At 40.4% G+C, this 20,603-nt stretch overlaps 1 protein-coding gene across 2 annotated transcripts; it reads right to left on the reverse strand.

The window, feature by feature from the left end:
- Nucleotides 1-13,147: 13,147 nt before the first annotated feature.
- Nucleotides 13,148-19,498, reverse strand: LOC148025171 (protein SMAX1-LIKE 3-like). 2 transcript variants are annotated; one of them, XM_087694934.1, is made up of 4 exons: nt 17,455-19,498; nt 16,645-17,005; nt 14,743-14,874; nt 13,148-14,595 (listed from the first exon to the last, which is right to left on the reverse strand). In XM_087694934.1, exons 1-4 carry the CDS (start codon nt 18,777-18,779, stop codon nt 13,327-13,329), a joined length of 3,087 nt encoding a protein of 1,028 aa, XP_087551060.1. In that variant the 5' UTR covers nt 18,780-19,498; the 3' UTR covers nt 13,148-13,326. The 2 variants fall into 2 exon arrangements, with proteins under 2 accessions (XP_087551060.1, XP_087551059.1); XM_087694933.1 differs by having other exon boundaries at nt 14,743-14,907; nt 17,455-19,497.
- Between the last annotated feature and the right edge of the window lie 1,105 nt (nt 19,499-20,603).

The raw sequence follows: 20,603 nt of genomic DNA on the forward strand, positions 1-20,603 counted from the left end.
GGACGAGGAGGATGGTGGTGGCACGATTAGTCACATTAAAGATTTATCCTTTCAACTTTTCTCCTCCCCTCCCCCCCCCCCTTCCTCACGTGTGGGGATTAAGGGAAATCACACATAAGGTTGAATTCAAAGGTACAATCCACCAAGTTCCTACCTCAAACTAGTAACATGCCCTCTTTGGAAGTCCATCCTAGGCTCGTAAGGATTAGACATATCCTAAGTGCATAAGGAATTTACCGCCAAAGCCCATTTAGGAAGTCCATTTAGCTTGTAACATGCCGTTTTAGGAAGTCCATCCTTGGCTCGTAAAGGATTAGACACATCCTAAGTGCATAAGGAATTTACGGCCAAAGCCCATTAGCATCCTTACTACCTCCTAATATAATGTCATCCCTATGGAGAGACCTCTCATAAATGGGGCCGATCCTATCTCTCGATGCAACTAAAGAAACCCCCTTGGTGTAGAGTTTCTACTCCTAGCCGTGGGGGAGGTATAGTGCAATCCATATCCATCTATTGTTTGTTCAGATTTACTCAAAATCCTAAATCTTACAAACATGAACATTTCATCTCATGGTTCAATAATCAATCCTTAAATGCATAATTTAAAATGGAATTTATCTTAGTAGGCAGTTGTTACAATAATCTTTAGGTTCACTCCTCTCCTTGGGTTTGTCCTAAGGTTCTACGGCTTTGAGTTCACAACCTTTCTCTTAGAAAACTAAGGTCCTCTTTAGTGTCCATCTATGTTTTTTCTTGGAAGTCGAAATTGGCTTTCTTAGTAACTATAGGTTTGCTTGCTCCAACCATAGCTAGCTTAACTCAATTAAAGAGTAAATAGTCAACTTATTATTGGATTTTCTTGTCAAAGCTAGCTTTAGAACAAGAAGAAATCCTTGTTTAAGCCCTTTTAAAGTCAAATAGATGCTTCATTCAATTTTTTCAATGATGACCACGTGAATCGTATTTATCATTAAGTCTAACCTATCTAATATCTATATTTATGATCAAATTTAAGTTATTGAAGCTCTTTTTGACTTAGTACAAATTAATCCTAATACTTTTAACTTTTCAATGATGAAAATACCTTAACTTATCATTCACTTATCAAATTAATCAAAGGAAGAACTTGGGATTGGTTTTGTAAAGTTGGTGTGTTTCCGATGCTTGTTGCTCTATTTTCCACTCCTACACTTGTAGTTCTTATGCTTCTTTTGTTAGATGCCATTGCTTCGTGGAGCTTCTTGGCTTTGTGCAACACTCCTTTAGCTTTGATAATCTTGAAAGATCACCAATGGAGACTGAGAAAATGGATGCAATCTGGCTTTAGGAACTTCCTTCACCAAGTGTAGGAAGATGGGGAAGGGGGGATCCTTCGAAGGGAGCTTGTAAGCCTTCACATTCTCTCTCTCTCTCTCTCTCTCTCTCTCTCTCTCTCTCTCTCTCTCTCTCTCTCTCTCTCTCTCTCTCTCTCTCTCTCTCTCTCTCTCTCTCTCTCTCTCTCTCTCTCTCTCTCTCTCTCTCTCTCTCTCTCTCTCTCCACACACCAAATCCTTAAATTATTAAGGCTTTATATAGCCTTAGAGGGAGGGGAGGGTACCCCATCCCTCTCCTCTCACTCTCATTTTACCATTGAGGCCGTAGTGTGTGGTTGCATGATTGAGTGGGTGGGATTGTCAGAATTGTAGTGAGTTGAGGTTCATGTGTGTGTGGTGGGGAGGTGAATTGAATGGATGGCAAAACGGTGGGTTGATGGTAGTAAGATTGGATGTGGTGGTAGCAGAGTTTGATGGAAACCAATAAGTAAAAATGTAAGGTTTTATTTTTAGTTGTATTAAGGTTTTTTTGTTTTTATTAGTCCCTCCAAAGCCACTTAGATCATAGTGGGGTACAATGATATTAAGAGTAAGAGAAGAAAGGCTTGAGATAAGGATTGATGGTATTTGAGCTGAGGGTCTGTTCTTGAGAGGGTGAGTGAGTTGACTATGAGAGTGATGGTTGAGGATGATGAAGAGGATTATGGTTGTGAGGGGATTGTTCTAAGGATCATAACCAAGAGAGGATTTCAGACAAGATTTAATGGTATTTCACCTTGAACTTTTTCCCAATCATGTTCATGATCTACCTCAAGGTGCTTAGAATGTGTGTATGGGTGAGAATGTGTGCATAGATGAAAGAGATAGCAAGATAAACACAAGATAGATGCAAATAGAACCATATTCATGTTGATCAAGAGATGATAGCTACAATGTGGAACATAGCCTCTTATAGGGGCATGCACAGCTTTCCTTACTCATATCAATGGCATCTTCATAGTCACATGGGTCTAATTCACACCTTAGATGGGCCTTAAATAAACCCTAAGGCCTAACTATATCACCTTTTTTTCCACCAAGGAGTAGATTATTCTTCTGAGCCTATATTTCAACACCCTCACTCAAAACTAGCCAATGGCATAGAAAGATAATGATAGATAGATTGGCCCTCATTGCAAAACAAAACATCTGACAAAATGGAATTTCATCATTGCACCATTCTCTAGTTTTTCAAAACAAAACAAGCTTATCAAATGTATGGAATTTCTTGGTTCTCTCTACCATCTATACAGTAGAGGAGATGCTATAATCATAAATCTATCTTTTATAAATGATTTTCAAGTCATAGTCATTCTCCATAACTTTGTTATTTGTTGAGGTTGAGTTTCCACCATAGAAGTCCAAGCAAAAGTCAAGATTGTCCATGCTCAATGGTATGAACTCCATAGAGTTTCTTCTTATAATCTATTATAAATTATTTTTAATTCATCGTCTTTCTCCATAACTTTGTTATTTGTTGAGGTTGAGTTTCCACCTTAGAAGTCCAAGCATAAGTCAAGATTGTCCATGCTCAATGGTATGAACTCCATAGAGTTTTTTCAGTAAAATATTGTGATGACAAAATTCTTCATGTTGTTGATGGTGCAAAAGCTTATGATTAGACACCTTTTTTTATGACTATGGTTGTGCTTCCCTACTTGTTTTGCTCAAATAGGCATAGCCTTTGTGCCATTCAAGCCAATTCAATGTCAAAAACACTAATTTATACCAATTCAAATATAACAAGGGTCCTTTCTTATCTTAAGGCTATTAACAAATTTTCTATTTGGTGCATCCCACAATCTTAATAGCTCTCCTAAGTCATTTAAGAATATTGTAGGACAACTACACCTTTTTTCTTAGTATATAAAGCCTATAAATAATCTAGTTCATCCACATTCAATCAAAACTAATCATGTAGAGATCGCTTTGGTGGAACTCTAACTTACTTAGATCCCATATATCTCTATAGTTGCAAATCCCCTTGTCACTTATGGCTTTGGAAAGACCATGTTTGACAATAGCAAGGCATAAAATGTACTCAAAGTCTGAAATTTGCCACCATGAGTGTTGACTGAGAGAACCATCTTTTTTCCTAAACTATCATCTACCCATCGCAGCTGAGAAGTCATACTCTTCTAAGCTTCTACAAATTTATATGCCAATTTTGATTTTTTAATTTTGACTTTTAAATTCTTACAAAGAATAATATCTCATACATAGATATCCTTCTAAACACCTTCTTCTAAGATCCCATGTCTCAGTAAAATAGCCCGACTGCTCTAAATTAAGGTGTTTGAGCATTTGGAATAAGAATGTTGTTGGTTTCTCCTTCAAAGACTCAAGGCCAACCCCTCCTTTGTCCCTAGTTTTTAAAACTTGGTCCCATGACATTGCCACTCAACCTTTTGCTCCCTTGAAGGACTAGCAATATTTTCTCAAGGAAAACTCCACCTTGGACCATGCCAATTTAAAGAAAGGTATGATTACTCCATTGAAAGTGATATCATAGCTATTGGCATTAATTTAATGACAATTAGCCTACCTACAAATCCCAGATCCAAGTCTCTTCTTTCAAAAAATATTTCATACACTATGCCCATGAACCAATTGAAGCATTGAGATGGTGTAATTCCTAGGCCGATTGGGGCTCCCAAATACTTCAACACCTAGGCTTTGGAAAGAGTATTAAATAACACTTGAGATTTGGAAATAATATTAAATCCATACTACACTAGTGGGACACTAATCAACTAATTTAACCCTCCCGATCCAATACTAAAACCTTTATTTTCTTTTTTTCCAAGTGATAGACTCTAGATTCGTCACAGACAACTTGAGTTCTTTCAATAATTCCTTGTCCACCATGAATGTGGTGTTATCACCATTGAACATGTTGGGTGTAAAGCACAAATCATTAGGGAGGGGAAGGCCCTTAAACACACTAATTTGAACCTTGTAGTAAATCTCGTTTAGAAAAGGTTTGGTAATGAGAGGGAAAAGAAGAGGAAATAGAGAATAACCTTGATGAATGGATCTCTTTAGCTCAAAAGATCCAAATAAATAAGAATTGATACCAATAATAGTAGATGCATTAGAAAATAGGGCAATCACTAATTTGCAAAATACAATCATACGCCTTATCTAAATCTAGGTTGATAAGTCAATAACCTCATCCCAACTCCATTTATTGATCTATATCCATTACAAGATTTAAAATATCATCATCATGAACCTTTTTGGAATGGATGAAACCATATTATCTAACATGTAGAATACAATGAAGGATAAAGTTGATTGTCAAAGCCATTCTCTTAGAGATAATTTCATAAAGAACATTCATCATAGTCAAAAGTCTAAAATGGCAAGGCTTATTGCACTATTTCCTTTTGGGAATCAATTTGATCAACCTATATTTTTCTCTATTGGATTCCCTAATTTAGTTAGCCATGGTGCAGAGTTTTGAGGTGCAAATTTCCCAGATTGCCAACAAGACTTGGATTGGATACCATTAGGCCTCACAAATTTCTACACTTCATCTTACTTATGATGAACCTCAATTCATCCTTGCTAAATGTCCTATCCAAAAGTAATAAAGTTTCTAGACTTACCCATGCTTTGGTTGGACATAGGAAGGCTTCCAGTATCCTTTCATCCCCCTTCACTTGTTCAAGACCAAAGCCAACAATAATAGATAGGTGTCTCATAAACAGCTTTGCAATACCTTTTTATCCTTGACAAAAATGCATAACTCATCTTCAATAGAGACAATTTTGTCTCCCCCTTCCCCCTTTTTTAGATCTCTGAAAATGATGGTTTGACTCCCCTAGCATGGTATTAGCTTGTCAAAACTTTGTGTAATTTTCAACATTTTGTAATAAACAATGAGGATAACCATCACTAGGCTAGCATGCAATACAATCAAACACACTGTCTTTGAATTTAAGTATTATGTCAAGCTATGCTTAATCTTTAGTAGCCGAAACTCTCTCGTGCTCCTTACAAAGTTTGATGATGGCTTTGATTCAACAGCTCCCCCTTGCTTAAGGATTGCAACATTATTTTGCACTATCCAACAATGAAGTCTTCATGTGATCCATGAAGTGAGTGTTTTTGAGAAATGAGATATTAAATTTTAAGGGCAAGGGACCCTTGAAAGTTCTCCTTCTACATTTAATCGTGCATGTTATCATAATAGGATAATGGTCAAAATCCTATACTTTTAGCAAGTACTAAATATTTAACTTCTGGTGACAACCACTCTACCATACTTCCTACATAGAATCTATCTAATTGTCTATCCCACCATCGTCAATCACTTGACTATTGTGTGATGTAAATTATCATTTGTTTAATACCAAATAATTAGCCACATCAACTAACTATAAATCTTTCTACATCATCCTTTAGCTAGCCTTCTCTTCTTCAATCATTATTGTGGAAAATAGAGTCATATTCGACCACAATGCCATAAGATACACATGATGATAAGTACAAAGAGAAATGCAAGGGCAATGTGCAAGAAAAGTTTGATAATCACAGCATTGTCCATACTAAGTCTAGTGTAAAGATTGAAGAGATAAATGTAGTGCAACTAGAGTCAGATGATGAATATATCTTAGTATCTTCCTCTCTGATACTTCTCAATTAACCATGCTTCATCTACATATTCTCAATGTTGGCTGCTTGATTTAGAGGCTTCCTTTTGTGTTACCCCGCATAGAGATTGGTTTCAGTCCTATCGCACCATGACAGGTTCTGTGTGACTAGGAAATGACTTAGAATTGGATATTATTGGCATTGGGGATGTATGGCCACAGTTTCCTTCATGTATTTTTTTGCTCTGCATAATGTACGTCATGTACCAACTTTGACCAAAAACCTTCTATCTACTAGACAATTGAATGCTACATGCTATTATGTATCTTTTGGTGATTCTGTACAAAAGATTACCCATGGGAATCTTGTCTTTTGTCGAGGTGATAAGGCTAGTAGCCTTTATTTTTTACTTGTATTTAGGTCTCTTGACCATGTTTTAGATGTGGCTAACATACCACATGTATCTTTATGGCATAGTCATATTGGGTATATATCCTTAAAGAGAATGAAAATCCTTACTCATTTGTTGTATCTTTCACCTCTTGATTACAAATGTTTTGATTATTGTGACTATTGTCTTTATGGTAGGCAAACTCACAGTTCATAAGAAGTCTAGCATTATACACATGGGTGAGCCTCTAGCTCTTGTGCATTCTAAAGTATGTGGTCCCATGCCATGTCAATCATTGGGTGGTGCGAAGTACTTTGTTATGTTCATTAACGATTATTCGTATAAGGTCTGAGCATATCCTATTAAATAGAAATTAGATATCTTATCTACCCTTGTGGCACAGATCAGATGCAAGACTTGTGTATAGCAAATCAAATAAAAAAATAGACTAAAAGAATAGTAAAGCAAATTTAAGTGACACATTATATTGGGTGCAATTTTCCCTTGTACCTAGAGTGGGCATCTCCTCCATGCCATATTTTGCAGTTGGCTTTTCTAGTCATCGAGTATTGTCTATAAGATAATAACTCGCAATATGGCTAGAGCGATTAGATTTGTAAAAAATTACATTTTTAGAATTGGTATTTAAGACACTCGGATCAACATTTTTAGGTTTAGATGGCTTAGAAGCTTGCATTATTATAAAAAGTTCTCATCCAAGATCGATGATTAGGACGATTCTTTCCAAATTGAAAGTTGGAAGCACGAAAAGAATTAAAACGAGAACTACTATTCCCTATATTATTTCCTGTGAAAGCTGGAAGTTATCATTGATCTTTAGTTTCAGATTGGAAAAAACGAAGAAGACCGAATACATACTCCCTTTTAAAAGTGGATTCAGCTTATAAGTTCGACCATTTGAAGGTGCAACAAAATATTCCAAACTCTTTCAGTGTACTAAGGAATGATCTCTCGCCCTCGCTGCATAAAGACATCCCATTGTTGTTGCACGCGAAGCTTGAAATGGGCAGGAAGAAAATTAGTAAGAACCTTCTTACAGAATGCTTCCCACGTAAGAGGACGATCGATGCTCTTGCATGTGGCATCCCACCATAAAGAAGCTTTGTCAATCAAATAATGTGAAGCATACTTGATTTTATTATTTCTAGCATAATTTTTATTATTAAAATATGAATCGACTTGACTTAGTCAAGAGAGAAATTTATGACTATCTTTAATACCATCGTGAATATTAAATTTAAAGGTACATTTGCTTATCTTTGCCTCTTTGCGATTGAATTGTGCTTCAAGGGTAGCATTGATGTTATAGACCATAGCATCATCATCAAAGGAAATTTGAGAGGATGGATACTTGAGAGATCATAGCTCTTGCTCTAGTTGGACTCGATGTTTACACTCTTCTTCTAGTTGTATAGCCAGTAAATCCATGTGTTGCTCCATGGTTGGTTTAGGAAGCGGTGATGCGGAATCAAAATTTGCAATACTGGATGGGTCTTCACAAGACATACTGATTGTAGATGACTTGATGAAGATATCCGAATAATTAAGATGCCTTGAAGAGACACTATACCCATAAGAATAAAATTTTGGTGTGTAAGCACCAAAATACTAAGAATGACGGAAATTTTTTATGATATTTTGATTAGGTTCCGCATCCCTAGAGTGACCACACAAGAATCACCTCTTAGAGGTTGGAAGTCAGTGGTGACTTGGGCTAATCTGCATAGCCTGCAGGTGACTTGAAGTAAAGACGCTTGAAGTTGGGTAAGTTGAGAAAGATTAAGCAAGGCTTATAGCTTTTAGCAAAAACTTGATTTTTAGGACATGAATATGGTGTCCTTTTGTAGTCGACGGCCCAAAAACAGCCCCCCTCCCACGAATTAGAAATCAAAGCTTTTAAGCTTCTTAAAATTGACTTTAAGCTTATTAATAAAGCTTAAGTAAGCTTTTTCAAACCTTCTTTTGTCATAAACTTCTCAAAATGATGGCACCATGAAAGGGGGGTTGAATTTTTCAATCTTGGCTTCAACTGCATAATTTTTTAGCAGAGATAGAGGGGTTTGGGGTTTCGAAGCCCTTGGAATCTAGCCATGCAGTCAATTTGAGTTGAGACCAACTGTAAAGCTTGGTTGCTCCAGAGAGCTCACCTTCGCACAAGATGATAAGTGATTGGAAGCCCCAAATGTAACCTAAGCTCTGATATCACTGATGCGCAGATCAAATGCAAGACTTGCGCATAGTGAATCAAAGAAGCTTTCTCTGACTCTCTTTTCTTATGAAAAATTGAAAGCACAACTCATAAAACTCAAAATAGACTAAAAAATGAATAAAGTAAATTTAAGTGATACACTTGGGTGTAATTTTTCCCCGTACCTAGAGTGAGCATCTCCTCCATGCCGTATTTATAATATTAAAGTGAAGCTTGCTTTGCCCAAAGACATGCCCTTTACAATTACTTTTTTCGCAAAAAGAGTTAAAGTTTTTTAAATCAATAGTTGCAATCGGTTGCACAATCCACAACTATTGAAATCCATAAAATATTTCTAAAATATCTACAATATATCTCCTAAAGTCTCAAATATCAATAAATATTTACAAAGAAGATGTATGTATGCCTTAGAATAAATGATGGTGCATCTTATTTAAATAATCTAATGAAGAAGTCTTTGGAATAAATTACACTTGCCGCGAATATCCAATTCATCTTCTCTACACATCAACTGTCAAAAAATTTAAAAATCATGTTTAAAAAATAATTAACTAAATAAATAAAGTTAACCGTAATAAATCAATTAATAGTTAAAATTTCATAAAATAATCAATTCATATAAACGTTAACACGATATATAAATATTGTGTCATCACCCACATACTACTTTAGCCGCATTCACACCTGCAAGTCTCACACTTGGGAAGGATAGGCATATTCCTCAACCTTCCACCCAAGATTCGCTCTTAGGAACATGCCCATGTTAACAAAGAACCATTCAAGGCACTCATCCCATCAACATGCACACAAGGGAGAACCATTGAAGGTGCTCATCTCCTCATATAGATGCCACTTGGCAACAACCTTTCAGCGTTGGCTTGCTCTTATTGAGAACAAGTCTAGGTATAGGTTGAAATGCCTAAGATCTAGCAATGGAGGTGAGTATGTCTATAAGGCATTTGAGTAGTTTTGCGATGAGAGGGATATTAAGCGTTAGTTGACCACCCCCTATACCCCACCCCAAAACTGTGTTACCAAGTGTATGAACAGGACTATCCAGGAAAGAGTCTGAAGTATGCTTAGTTATGTATGTTTACCGCAACACTTTTGGGCTAAGGCAATTACTATTGCTGTATATTTATTTAATAAAGAAATCCCCATGCACTACTATTGGTTATTAGGTTACAAAGGAGATATGGTCTTGAAAACCTCTCTTATATGTGCATCTTAGAGTCTTTAGATGTGAGGCTTTCTACCATGTACCCAAGGACAAATGTAATAAGCTGGATCCTAAGTCAGTAAAATGCATCTTTCTTGGTTATGGAAATGCAAGTGAGATGAGCTACCACCTATGGGATACGCAAACTTAAAGGTCATCTACATCCATGATGTTGTCTTTCATGAGAAGAATATATATAAGTAGCCTAAGCAAGTAATTGAGGTACATAGGGTGATCTTTCATACCCATTTTTGAGATGGTCTACTAGAGATAGATGTCAACCTAATCGCTTTGCACCCTCCATGGACTATGTTATGGTGATAAATTATAGTAAGCCCCTTACTTATGAGGAGGCCATACATAGAGATGATAGTTACTCTTGAGAGAGGGCCATGTATTCTGAGTTTGATTCACTACAAAAAACCATAGATGGAATTTGGTTTCTTTATCCAATGGGAGACATCCATTGCCATGCAAGTGGATGTATAAGTTGAACAATATCCCTAGATGCCCCAAGCCACCATATAAAACCAGATTGGTTACTAAGGGTTTTAAGCAGGGGCATGGTATTAACTTTGATGAAGTAATTTTCTTGTAGTTAAGATGACTACTCTACAATTAGTTTGACCTTAGTTACACAATTAGATATGCACCTTAATCAAATAGATATAAAAACTGCTTTTCTAAATAAGAGCTTGCATGAGGATATCTATATCCAGTAGCCTAAGGGCTTTATGGAAAAAGACAAAAAACACCTAGTGCGCAAGTTGAGAAAGAGTCATTATGGCCTTAAGCAAGCATTGAGGGAATGGTACCACAAGTTTAATACTTTCATGTATTTACAGGGATATACTCATAATGATATGGATCCGTGTTGATACACAATTAAACACCATGATTTGTCAAGATCTCAACTAACGAGAATCCCGTATATCTACTCACTAAAAGCCTCTCGGTGGAACGTTTTTCCTTTCTTAGAAAGATGATGGCGTAAGATGAGATGTCTATTCCTCACCCTGATATGCTTTATGTATATTTGTATATTGTCACTTTTTTCTTGTTCTCTCCTCACTAGAGACACATTCGTCTTTAAGTGAAAGATTGGGGGGGTAAAGGCACATGTATCTACATAGCCCCATATTTATCTACGCACTATGACCGCACACATATACACGACAAGTGGCAGGTACCCATCATTATCACTTTATTCTTTATTCTTTCAATGACTATTGAATAAGTTGTCACTTTTTTCTTCTCTACTCAACCTTCAAGTAAAAGATTGTTGGAAATAAAGGCACCTGTACCTACACCGCCCTGTATTTATCTATACAGCATAATCGCACATATGTATACTACAGGTGGTGGGTGCCCATCAGTGTCACTTTATTCTTTATTCTTTCAATGACTATTGAATAAGGAAAGGTCAGTCACACATTGTGATTGTAAAAGTTTACACACATAATGGCGGGTACCCATCACTATCACTTTATGCAAGTGGTGGGTGCCCATCATTGTCACTTTATTCTTTAATCTTTCAAAGATTATTGAATAAGGAAAGGTCAATCACACATTGTGATTGTAGGAGTTTACACATACAGCGTCTCTCTCTCATGCTCTATCCGCTATAGCTCTTGCTTTGCTCTTGCTTCTGCTCAGATGCTTCCATTCAAGCTCTACCTTTCCCTTGGTGTCCTATGTATCTCCTCAATCTTCCCATAAAGAGATAATAGAGTCAAGGACATACTTGCCTTTAATGTAACTGTCACTTTATTCTTATTCTTTTAGTAACTATTGAATAAGGGAAGGTTGGTCACACATTGTGACTATTGGAGTTCCCACATACAATGTCTCTATTGCTCCCTTGCTACATCCACCATAGCTCTTGCTTTGCTCTTGCTTTTGCTTGTATTCTTCCAATCAAGCTCTACCTTTCACTTAGTGTCATGTGCATCTCTCAACCTCCCCATAAATTGATAATAGAGTCAAGGACATGATTGCCTTCCATGTAACCTTTCTACTCCTTCCTAATTCATTTGTTCATTTGTTGAGGTGCCATGAAAACCTATTAGCAAGGATATTAAACAACACTTTGCCGGCGGTAGATAAATAGGTTATACAGATATCTTTCTCATCCCTCTTATGGATAAGCTTAATAAACCACCCTACCATTAACCAAGTTGGGAAGGGCGCCATGGTATGTGGACTATTCTCTCCAAAAATTTAGAAAGGATTATTGGGAAGACCATCAAGACCAAGGCTCTATGGTATTACTAAGCTCATGAGGTGTAACGTCTTATTTAGGGATGGCTGCAATTAAGAGTGCTCATGAGGTGTAAAGTCTTATTTAGGGATGGCTGCAATTAAGAGGGGTCTAACCTTTCATTTGATTCTAGCAATCCTAGCCCTAGGCCTAGTCTTCATCCTCACATCCCCAACAAGTAAGAACTTGAGTTTAGAGAAGTGCTCAAGAACCAACCTAAGGTTTTGCTAGTAGCCTTTAGCATTCATCCCATTCTCATCAAGAAGCAAGGGGATAAGGTCTCAATCTTGTTTCCTTTCGAAAAGGCCAAACACTTCTTTTGTAGGCGTGTTTATCCTAACTAAATTAGTAATGGCCTCTTCATCTCTTGAATTGACAAGAACATTATTTGCTCATATTTTCATATCTTGCCGAGATCTTAGGTCTTTCTCAACCTTAGCCTCTAACTTAGCTTCCTAGGATTCATCACAACAGTTTATTCTGTGGTCATGAAAAAAAGCCTTCCCTTGTGACATAATCTTGGAAGAAGATCCCTGTTCTGAGGAGGTCCAAGTATAACCTATATCCACACTTAGACGAGGGCAGAAGCAAGCAGATTACCATGTAACCAATCAGACAATTTCTGGACAGAAGGCAACTTTTACAAGATAGAATCACAGTTAAACCAGCCAGACTCGATAGGATGATCATATTACACAATCAGCTGGACACGGTAGTCGTGTGACAAAGCAAGTCTCAACGCTTTACAAGAAACATTAACCAAAATGGAAAGAAAACAAGAAGAAACGTAGACTCAATCCAGGCTGGCAAGGATTCAAGAATTACTGTAGAAACTTGGTTCAACTAGGAGCAACCAGGGTGATTGATAAAGAGTCGTAATGGATACTAGAGTGCCTGATAGGCTCTCCTTGAGGTTTGACATCACCACTTACATGTGACCTGTATGCTGGCCAGACAGCCTTCAATGTGCACTTGATACTTTTACAATATATCAAATAGTACACACACACGCGTACACACTGGGTGGGGGGGGGGACACAGAGAGAGAGAGAGAGAGAGAGAGAGAGAGAGAGAGAGAGAGAACATTTGGGACTTTCAAAAAAACTCTAGGATGTACATTGAAATGTGGGTTCTCCCTGGTACAAATGAAAAATGGCAAATGGCAACCCAATCCCACACAATCTCAGAAGTGAACAGAGAGCTTCGTCTTTACAAGGGGAGTTTTATATGAGGGTTCCATGGGTTTTTGCAGAAATAAGAGAGTAGGGTAAATTACAAAGGGGGAGGAGCAAAGACAACTGCTGCATCCACAATATCGCAGAATTCTCTCAAATGCTTGCGAGCCATTGAGAGTACTTGATCTTTGTCAGCAGGTTCATGAGGTCTCTTCAATTCTCCTCCATTTGCACTTAGTGGTGTAATGTCTCGTGCAACATCTGAATGACAAGCTTCATTATTATCTTCAATTGACATGTTCAAGTCAAGAGAAAGGGCTCGGACCAAGCAGGATTTTTTGTTACTAGAGTCATCCTGTGCATTCCATTCACCCTTCCTTTTACAGGGAAATTGCTGCTGCTCACCCATACACTTAGAATAGCTACTAATATGAGCATTGCAGTCTGTAACCTCTTCCAGGTGAGTTACTGACACTGATGAATTCTTATCATCCACTTCTGTGACTCCGAGGCTGCTTGTCAGCACTATTATAGCATTCCCAAGGCTCACTTCCCTTCCATTGGAGTCCTGAAGCCGACCACCACTCAAGGCCCTGAGCAACCCTGATTTGCAAACAGAATCGGCGTGCTCCAAATCCTCCAGTAAGACAACAGATGAGGGATTTTGCCTCACAGCTTGTGCAACCTGATCTAAGGGCATTTTACCCCTGCTCAGTGGGACACCTGCTGGACCCAAGCCCCACACAGAGGGAGATGCAAGGTCTTGCTGCTGTTGCTGGCCCCTTAGAGGCACAACCACTGGCTTCTTCTCACACCCAAATATCAGCTCGGCAAGAGCCTCTGCCATCTTCTTCTTCCCTGCTCTGTCATGACCCAAGAAGAGTAACCATGCATCACCCTTGAAGCCTGAACGCCGCTTGCCCATGCCAGACCTGCATTGCATCACTGAGTTTGCAATAGCAGAGATTACTCCCTTCTGCCAGCCAACCCTTTCTGCGAGGCCCTTGCACAAACGGCTGAGAGCCTCCATGTCAACTTGATTTGTCGCTTTTACAGGATTATGGACCTGCTGGTGCTGGCTCATTACTTCCATGCAGTTAGGTGTCATAGGGGCTGAAACCTGCCAGGGCAGCCGTATAGTAGAAGGGCTGCTACATGTCAAGTCATGTACCCGCTCCTTAAAGGTACCATTAATCTGCCGCTGCTGTTCAGTGAGTCCAGTCTGCAGAAAAGCTGGGATGCCTGGCCCCAAAGCTCCGAAGAGATGCTGATTACCATCAGAACTAGCAGTGGAGAACAAAGCAGCAGTCGTCCTGGCACTTGTTGGCCTGCCTGCATTGTCTTTTAGCAAGCTCAATGATCGCTCCTGTGAAATTCCAGAAATCATTGAGCATAAAATCTTATGGTCTCTATATCCTGACCAAAAATCCACGTGTCTCACACAGACATTAAGTACCATTAACAGAAAATGCTTAAGATTCTCCAAATTTTTGAAAACCTTTAACCAGCACACCTGGTATCGACTCAAAGCACCTCCAGGTGCTTGACTGGATGGTGACATGTGCAACTTCTCAATTGACATATTTAGACACATGTTCTGATGATTAGAAGAGATGCAATTGTGACTCCAGCGTTTCCGGAGCTCCTGCAATTTTTCACTTATAGATTGGTCTTTTACCTGAAAAAAAGTATGTTAGCTCTCTCTCTCTCTCTCTCTCTCAATGAAAAATTTTGAATAAATGAATTGAAATCTTTACAGAGCGGATTCAAAGAAAAGTAGAAAACAACACATGGAGCCAAAAGGCTACAAAAAGCACAAGACTACAGGAACAAAAGAAGGGGATCACAAAGCAGGCACAACTGGGATGATTCGAATGCAGAGCAGCTACCTCTTTGAGGATCATACAAGCAGAAACCATGGCACTAACTTGCCACAATAGCAGTCCTTGAGCACAGCCTACATGGCCATGGTTACCTAAAGCCAAATCAAAAGTAAATGCATTCCCTGGCCACCACATTTGCCAAAGACCAGTCCAACAAGCATGCTCCAACTATAAAGTTGCCGTGGAGAGCATCTTCCCCAGAACCCGGTTACCCAAGAATGGATGATTGTGCACCTCCCCCCTCCCTCTTCCCCACACCCCCCCCCCCCCCCCCCCCCTTCCTGCGGGTGATCTCCATGTTATCTTAGTAGCAAGCCACTGGATTATCAACTCAAACTCAGATTCAAAATCTTACTATTTTTTTTCATATTACTAGATGACCTTATGTATGTAAAAATGGAGCTGCTGAAGCCTAAGTATCTTGCATTGTCACATACAGACAATGATTAAAGGTGTCTGAATAACCTCTAACCATGAAACACCCAAAAACAAAACCTGTTGATATCATAGAATCCACCTGCCACATTAATAAGCCTCTATTGACCGACATGATCATGAATCCCAGAGGCCCCCTAAAAGATGAAATCATTTCTAATTCGGCAGATGTGCTGAAGCTCAGTCCAGTGCAAGGAATGAAACACATAGAATGTTGCAGCTGCATAGTGTAATGTCAGGTAATCTTCCCATGACCCATACGCAATCAGCAAGAAAAGAAAGAAATGTGAATGCTGCAGCTGTACAATGCAAACCTAAGACAATCTTCCCAAGAGCCATGCTCAATTGTTTGGTTTTGGGGGGGGGGGGGGGGTTGCGGGGCGCTCTGTCCATGCGCACATGGAAGAAGACAATGGTGAAAAGTTACTACCATCAACCATACACAGAGCACAACCAAACAAACATTTTCAGGTATTCAACCATCACTCACATATGTGTCCAAATGCTATACCACCAACATAGGTAGTTTCAAAAGAAAGCAACTCTTGAACCAATCTGACTACAAAGATAATCAGAACATGCAAGGGGTGTGTGTGGGTGTGTGTGTGGGTGAGGGGGGGGTGAAGGGTGGTTTGTGCGCACATGGAAGAAGACAACTGCAAAAGTTACTACTGTCACCCATACACATGACAACCAAACAAACATCTTCAGGTGTTCAACCTTCCCTAGCATATGTGTCCAAATGCTACCACCAACATATGTGGTTTCAAAAGAAAGCAAGTCTTGAACCAAACTGACTACAAAGGATCATCAGGGCATGCAAGGGGAAGCCTGACGACGACACTGCCATGTATGGTGAATATAAAGGACAGTCAAAATATCATAGCAAATAATCTGTACTCAAGTAAATATGGGAGTAATTGGATGTATTGAGGGTACGCCTCACTTCCCAGCAAGCTGTATCACATTGATTGAGCATGCAAACAAGATGCCTACTTGTGTCAAGCACACTCTCTTCAACTGCAATGCTCATTATCGTTACCAGATCTATGCACAAACAGAACCAACGAACAGAACCAAAAACCATGCCAACTAACCTCCAATGGTTCACGAATGTTTCTGCTGTTAGTAGGAAGGGCTTTTTGAAGCCACTCAGGTAATGTCGAATGTGCAGAAGAGTTCGACCTCACATCCCCTTCTTTGCCAGGGGTCTCAACCGATGAAGAACAGGATGGCGGAGAACCTGAACAGGCATGCCTTTCCTCATCCTGCAACAGAACAGCTTCCCTCTGATAGTTGGCCGTGCATTCAGAGCAGCAAAGTAACTTCTGACCCTTCGCCGGATCCCCAACACCTTCATCAAATGAATTCAGTTTCAAAGATGGTGAGGGAACCGGCCGCAATGACAAGCTGAGTGAAGAGTCAACACCAATAGTGCCAGGTTCCTGTATCTTGTACCTGAAGAAACAGGGCACTTTATCTCAGCCAAAGCACACTAGACCAAGCAAATTCACTGCATAGTGAATCTTTCAGAAAAAATCATACTAGCAACAAACAAACACATACTTATATGTGCAGGAACATGCAAATACAGCGACTCACTACCATCACTGGTGATGATTAACTCTTCAACACTACGCAAAGCAAATAATCCAGAGAAGCCTTTCCAAGGTAAGAAGCACCTTCAATACAGAGACATGCACACAGCAGCAGTTGCCTGGTGAATTCTAGGCCACAAAGCTCTTCAGTTCAGTCCTCACGTAGCTTGCAACAATGCACACAAACAAATTGACTTATTGATCTATATACGTCTAAATGGATGGCAATGCAGCTCAACACTTCAGACAAGCAAACAGACACATGCATCTTACAGTAACATTCCAGTACAGATGAAGTATGATTCTTACCTTGAAGAGAGACTAAGATTGAGTCCAGATGCACTGATGGGCACAGGTTGAAGCTCCCACTCAGCCTCCAAGTGTGCATGCTGTTTTTGGAAGCCAAAGAAGGTAAGGTTGGTAGCAGTGCTTATAAGCCAAAGCTGCCCACTTCCCTGATACCTGTCAAGGAGGTCACTGATTTCATGCGCAGCTTGTGTGACAGGGCAAAAGCTGGACGAGCGTACCACTGAGCCCTTGAGCTGGACTAGCCATTGCAGATCCCCTATATGAACAATAGCACCACGTGGCATCAGTTCTTGGACTGACGCATTCAAGTCCAAGAACTTCATTTTCAGTTCTTCTTTTGTTGCACTTAGCAATGACAAGGGTGAAAGCTTGAGTGAGATGGCTTTCACACCCTGCAATTGCTCAGGAACATCCCCTCTATCCAAACGCTGAGTGATATCTCTGACCACTGCATCAATACTAGCCCCTGAGTCACCATAAAGAACAGGATTCCTTCTATTCTTCCGCAACATCACATCCAACACCCGCTTTGTATCCTCTGATACTCCTTGAGTGGCCTCTGTACCACCCACAATAGGCTGTGCAAACCTAGAGTTTGTGTAAACAGGGGGTGCAGCTCTGGGAGGCCGCAGGTGAAGATGCATCTCACTTCCATCCTGAGGCAGACGGCCAAACTGAGGAGTGATATGGTGAGGTGGGAAAGGGATGCTGCTTGACAGTAATGAGGGTGTTGCTGCAAGTCTCACACCCATCTGATCTAGTAGGGAGAGACGAGAATGATCGGTTGCAACACCAGACTGATGATGATGGTGAGGAGTGATCAGGCTCACAGTTTCCTCAAGGTGGTTCTTGACATCAGTGCTATTAAACCCAGCTTCACGCATCACGCGGCTGACACTTGGGTCATCCAATATGGAAATGACAAGCTGCTCCAGCTCGACTTTGACAGCCAGGAGGGGCTGCTGTTGCTGCTCTGGGCATCCTCTCCTCTGATGTGCTTGAGCTCGTTTCAGAGCAGCTACTAAAGCATTGGAATAGGAGGGCTGTCCACCAGGCAGAGGGCCAGAAGCCGCCTGCAGTCGCTCCAATGCAATGTTGAAGCACAGTTCCAATGCCCGGCAATGCGGAAGTTGAGTGGGATGGGGATGCGTCCGCAGGCAGGCCTCTCGGAGAGGGCTCCCTTGTGCTCCCAGAAGAGTGGCTGCCACATGAAGAGGGGTAGCTTGTGCATGCCCACGGCGACAGGCATCTGTTACAGCATGCTTCAGAATGGATGCTGCTTCAGGGGTAAGAGTCTGCTGCACAGTGCTAGCACCTGCTCTCATTCTAAGGATGCAGAAGGCAGCCCCTGTCGCACAAATAGAACCTGCGCATCAAGGAAATCAGAAACCTAGCTGAAATGCCTGCAAAGCTCTCTACACCTCTGCGATCATGAAGGGATTGATTCGACTATCTAAAAGAAAATCCGCTATCAAGTTATGTCAGGCAGCACCCTGGATGATGCACGATCCCGTCGAGCTCCTCCTCCCTGTTCTCTGCTACTTCCTCTTCTCAGCTCTTCGTCCATCCTCTGTGTCTCATCTCTCAGCCAAGCCGGAACCAAACCATTGATGCAGACCAGTGCAAAATTCGACACCGCCGATGGTTCCTCGAGCCTTCCAGGAAAAACCGCAGAGCTAATGCTTTTTCGGAATCAATTGTGAGAAAGGTGCCCTTTGGAAGTAGCAAACAACACTACAAAAAAGCCTCTGTCAATTTCTCTGTCTCTCTCTCTCTCTCCAACCTTTTGAGACGGTAGCAGCGTGTTTTCTTTTCAGTGGAAGGGCGGGGGAATGAATGCTCGTAGGCGTGATGATCTGCAGATCCGAGATTGTGAGAACAGAGCAGGAGGAAGAAGAAGAATGAACGCCAGGAGGAAAGGAACGCATCTCAGGGGAAGAGGAAAAGCGAGGAGCAACTTCCTCTCTCTTCTCTCTCTACCGAACGAAGATCTTCCTTCTTCCAAAAGGCCAGCAAGCCAGCTCAGGACAGGGGCCCGGGGAGAAACAGTGGTAGTAGATTACTCGTCGCACCCATACATACGACATGTGTATGTATATACTTATTACTCATTACCCATGCATGCATGCATACATACTACATATGCATGAGAACTTAGAAGCGTAGATACACAACGCGGGCTCGGCTCCCCAGTCCCACGGGCGGCTGGCCTGGAGGAACAATAGCAGCCTCCCGAGTCGGCTTCTTGTTTCCTTTTTCCCATTTCGTTTTCTTTTTCTCTTTTAATGGCCTCAATTATTACCAACCATCCCAAAAAGGTTATGGTACCGAAGGTCCACCGTCCCCTTCCATATTAAAATCGCAAAGGCTCTGCGCAACATGTTATGATGTCAGACCCGTCCCAAAAAAATATCCCCCCATTTTTGTATTTAAATCTTTTGTTCGTTTGTTTTCCGCCCGAAATCCTACGATCCCAAACCAAATGAACGCGGAAAAGAGAGGAAGTGGATTTTCTCCCCCACGGCACACTTTCTATTTACATGCACAGTGGCCCGAACCCTTTCTATCTCCACATTTTAATCATTGCCCCCTCTCTCTCTCTCTCTCTCTCTTCTATATGTATTGCTGTCCTCTAGGGAACATGTGTTTCCCTTTTTACATCGAAATTTGTAAAGCCTTCTCGCTTTGTCACATTCCCATATGTGGAACGAGAGAGAGGGGGGAGAGAGCTTTCACATCTTGAAAGTTGAAAGCCCCCACCCTACCTCCAAACTGCCCTTTCCTTTGAGCACAAGCAACTTTTCCTTAATCCCCCTTTTTAATTGCCCTAGCTTTGTTGTTCTAACACTTAGAAAAGTTCATGTTTCATGTGCTTAAACGCTCATGCCATTTCTACAATGCACAGGTTTCAAACCTTACAAAAAGTTCAAAACCTTACAGAAATTCCTTCCTTCTTGAAAAGAGAATCAAAATCCGAGTGGGTACAAGCATATCAAAATACTGCCACAAAGTTCAAGAGAAGCTTTTGGCTCTAATGACAATTTAAGAAACCACAATGTTGAAGACAAAAGCCCCACTCACAAGCTAGATAGAATGGATGCGCACTTTAGACATCCATAATATTAATCATTTGTTGTGACAGTGTTCAT

This window comes from Lygodium microphyllum, chromosome 15 (genome assembly GCF_053477565.2).
Source record: "Lygodium microphyllum isolate KBCC chromosome 15, Lygodium_microphyllum_v1.1.10, whole genome shotgun sequence".
In the NCBI taxonomy this organism is placed as follows: Eukaryota; Viridiplantae; Streptophyta; class Polypodiopsida; order Schizaeales; family Lygodiaceae; genus Lygodium; species Lygodium microphyllum.

What these genes read in the sequence shown, in the direction of transcription:
- LOC148025171 (XM_087694933.1), bottom strand. Translation starts at nt 18,779, where the DNA reads ATGAGAGCAGGTGCTAGCACTGTGCAGCAGACTCTTACCCCTGAAGCA. An exon ending in ACATTCGTGAACCATTGGAG is followed by an intron (nt 14,908 to 16,644) that starts GTTAGTTGGCAT and finishes ACTTTTTTTCAG; the next exon opens with GTAAAAGACCAATCTATAAG. An exon ending in GTGCTTTGAGTCGATACCAG is followed by an intron (nt 14,596 to 14,742) that starts GTGTGCTGGTTA and finishes GGAATTTCACAG; the next exon opens with GAGCGATCATTGAGCTTGCT.